Source organism: Arachis stenosperma, chromosome 8 (genome assembly GCF_014773155.1).
Source record: "Arachis stenosperma cultivar V10309 chromosome 8, arast.V10309.gnm1.PFL2, whole genome shotgun sequence".
Taxonomy (NCBI): domain Eukaryota; kingdom Viridiplantae; phylum Streptophyta; class Magnoliopsida; order Fabales; family Fabaceae; genus Arachis; species Arachis stenosperma.
This window is the reverse complement of record NC_080384.1, coordinates 51,494,782-51,497,492: the sequence shown is the minus strand read 5'-3', so window position 1 is coordinate 51,497,492 and position 2,711 is coordinate 51,494,782. Positions and strand designations below refer to the sequence as shown.

Here is a 2,711-nt window from a genome sequence, read left to right as displayed (position 1 = left end):
ATCCAATGTATGTTAAATCATTTATTAGTCCTGCTATTCAGATCAACAACCTCTACGAACAAATGTATCAAAAAATACTAGTACATTTTTGTAGCTCATCACATACTTATACCTAGGCAAGAATTACTATATTCTTTCATGTATATTAGCTTTTCCAAATCACCATATAAGGATAATTTCCTTTTGCATATACCACTTTTCTACTAATCTTTCTATTATGGACAAGCTAGTAATCTCACACTCCAATTTATTACTAATTACCATAACATAATCTTAATCTAGATGTCACTAAACTTAAATGAAATACTATTTTGACTACTCTAATAATTGTCTAAAATTATTTATGATGATAAAAAAAATTTTCTTTTTTAAAAAAGTATATTTTTATCCCAAAAAAAAGACATGTCACCTAGCCAAAAATGCAAAATTTTGAGATATATTCCCATACCCATAGCATCAAATCTAACAGCAACTTTGAATAATTAATTAAGTAAAAAGAAGAAAATAATCACCAAATGGGAACACACTTGAGAATTGAGTGAAAGTGCATTCCTCACATACTATCACTACGCATTATTTATTCTCTGCCACCCCCTTTCATCAACCACTCAACTCTCAAACACTTTTTTTTTTCCTCTCTTCACTACACACACTCTCTCTCCCCAAAACAAAGATGGAAGAGAAGAAAGCAAAGGCCAAAGCTTTTCTTCTCTTCTTCTTCTTCTCAGTGTTCATCACACTCTCCACCGCCACCAAAGAAACCCAGACCCTTATCCTCCACCCACTCCCATCTCAACCCACCCTCTATTGGCCCGAACTCGAAACCGACCAACCCGACCCGGAACCCGAGTCAGCTTCCCTCTCTGTCTCTCTTCACCACATCGATGCACTCTCTTCCAACAAAACACCGCACGAATTGTTTACCCAAAGGCTCCAAAGGGACGCTGCTAGGGTCAAAATCGTAACTTCCTTCGTCTCCAAAGCTCCATTTTCTTCTTCACCCAAGAACCAAACCGGGTTCGGATCACAACCCGGTTCGAGCTTCAGCAGCTCAGTCATTTCGGGTTTGGCTCAGGGCAGCGGCGAGTACTTCACGCGCCTTGGCGTCGGAACGCCGCCACGCTACCTCTACATGGTGCTCGACACCGGAAGCGACGTCGTTTGGCTCCAATGTGCGCCGTGCAAGAAGTGCTACTCAGAGTCCGACCCAGTTTTCGACCCGAAAGGGTCCCGGACCTTTGCCCCAGTACCCTGCGGTTCTCCGCTCTGCCGGCAGCTGGACTCGCCGGGATGCGACGCCCGGAAAAAGGTGTGCGAGTATCAGGTCTCATATGGAGACGGGTCCTTCACCGTCGGCGATTTTGCCACTGAGACATTGACTTTCCGGCGACGCGCCAGCGTCCCGCGCGTGGCCTTAGGCTGTGGACATGACAACGAGGGGCTCTTTGTTGGGGCTGCGGGCCTTTTGGGCCTGGGCCGGGGCATGCTTTCCTTTCCGACCCAAGCCGGTATCCGGTTCAATAACAAATTCAGTTATTGTTTAGTGGACCGAGCTGCTTCATCAAAACCGTCTTCAATGGTTTTTGGCGATTTGGCAGTTTCAAGAGCGGCACGGTTCACTCCGTTGTTAAAGAACCCAAAGCTCGACACATTTTACTATGTCGAACTGTTGGGAATTAGTGTTGGCGGGGTGCTGGTTCGTGGAATTTCGGCTTCTTTGTTTCGGCTTGACCGGACCGGAAATGGTGGGGTAATTATTGACTCGGGCACTTCAGTGACTCGGTTGACCCGACCCGCTTATGAGGCTTTGAGGGACGCTTTTCGGGTTGGGGCTGCCCGTTTGAAACGGGCACCCGAGTACTCGTTATTTGATACTTGCTTTGATCTTTCGGGGATGACGCAAGTGAAAGTTCCGACCGTAGTGCTACATTTTCGAGGTGCCGATGTGTCACTTCCAGCCGGAAATTACCTAATTCCGGTGGATGATAAGGGAACTTACTGCTTCGCGTTCGCCGGGACGATGAGCGGGTTGTCCATAATTGGGAATATCCAGCAACAAGGGTTTCGGGTCGTGTTTGATTTGGCGGGTTCTCGGGTCGGGTTTACCCCGAGAGGGTGCGCATAAAAAGAATCAATGTGAGTTGTAGTAGTGAAAGTTAACTTTGTAATAGTTGGCTTCTATTTTTGGTTTAGGTCAAACTAAATATAAGAATAGATATTTATGTTTTGCCTTGGTTAACTTAATGAAATGGTAATTTGGCGATTTAACAACGGTAATTTAGTTTGGTATCTTAATTAGTAATTGTAGCATCATCGAAATGCTTATGTTCACTTATGTTGTATACAATATAGTAACATTAAGATTTGAGAAGAGTGAATTGTCATGATCATACCTTAAGATGAATGTGACTGAAATCGTGTGTGCAATAATAACTCAGGTAAACACGGTACAATAATAATGCATGCTCAATTATTTTTCCCTCCCTTCAATTATCATCCTAAGGGAAAAAACAATTAGACATGTCAATAATTTGAGTGGTGAAGAGTGTCGGAAATGATTGAGTGAATCTTAGAAACAAATGAAATAAGCATGTCAAACTTTCATGTTGGATCAGCAATCACGCTTGGCATATGGCCAACAATTTATTTTTGGGGGGGGGGGGGGGGGGGGGGAGGAGGAGGTTACATTACTATCCCTTTTTCTAAGCTAT

The 2,711-nt window shown here is 43.8% G+C and overlaps 1 protein-coding gene across 1 annotated transcript; it reads left to right on the top strand.

The window, feature by feature from the left end:
• The first annotated feature begins 602 nt into the window (after positions 1-602).
• LOC130946819 (aspartyl protease family protein 2-like) lies at positions 603-2,420 on the top strand. Its single transcript, XM_057875677.1, has one exon. The coding sequence runs from the start codon at positions 674-676 to the stop codon at positions 2,123-2,125; it is 1,452 nt and encodes a 483-aa protein (XP_057731660.1). The 5' UTR covers positions 603-673; the 3' UTR covers positions 2,126-2,420.
• The last annotated feature ends 291 nt before the right edge of the window (positions 2,421-2,711 follow it).

Bases quoted from the DNA above. Each gene is read 5' to 3' on its own strand.
- LOC130946819 (XM_057875677.1), top strand. From the start codon at position 674: ATGGAAGAGAAGAAAGCAAAGGCCAAAGCTTTTCTTCTCTTCTTCTTC.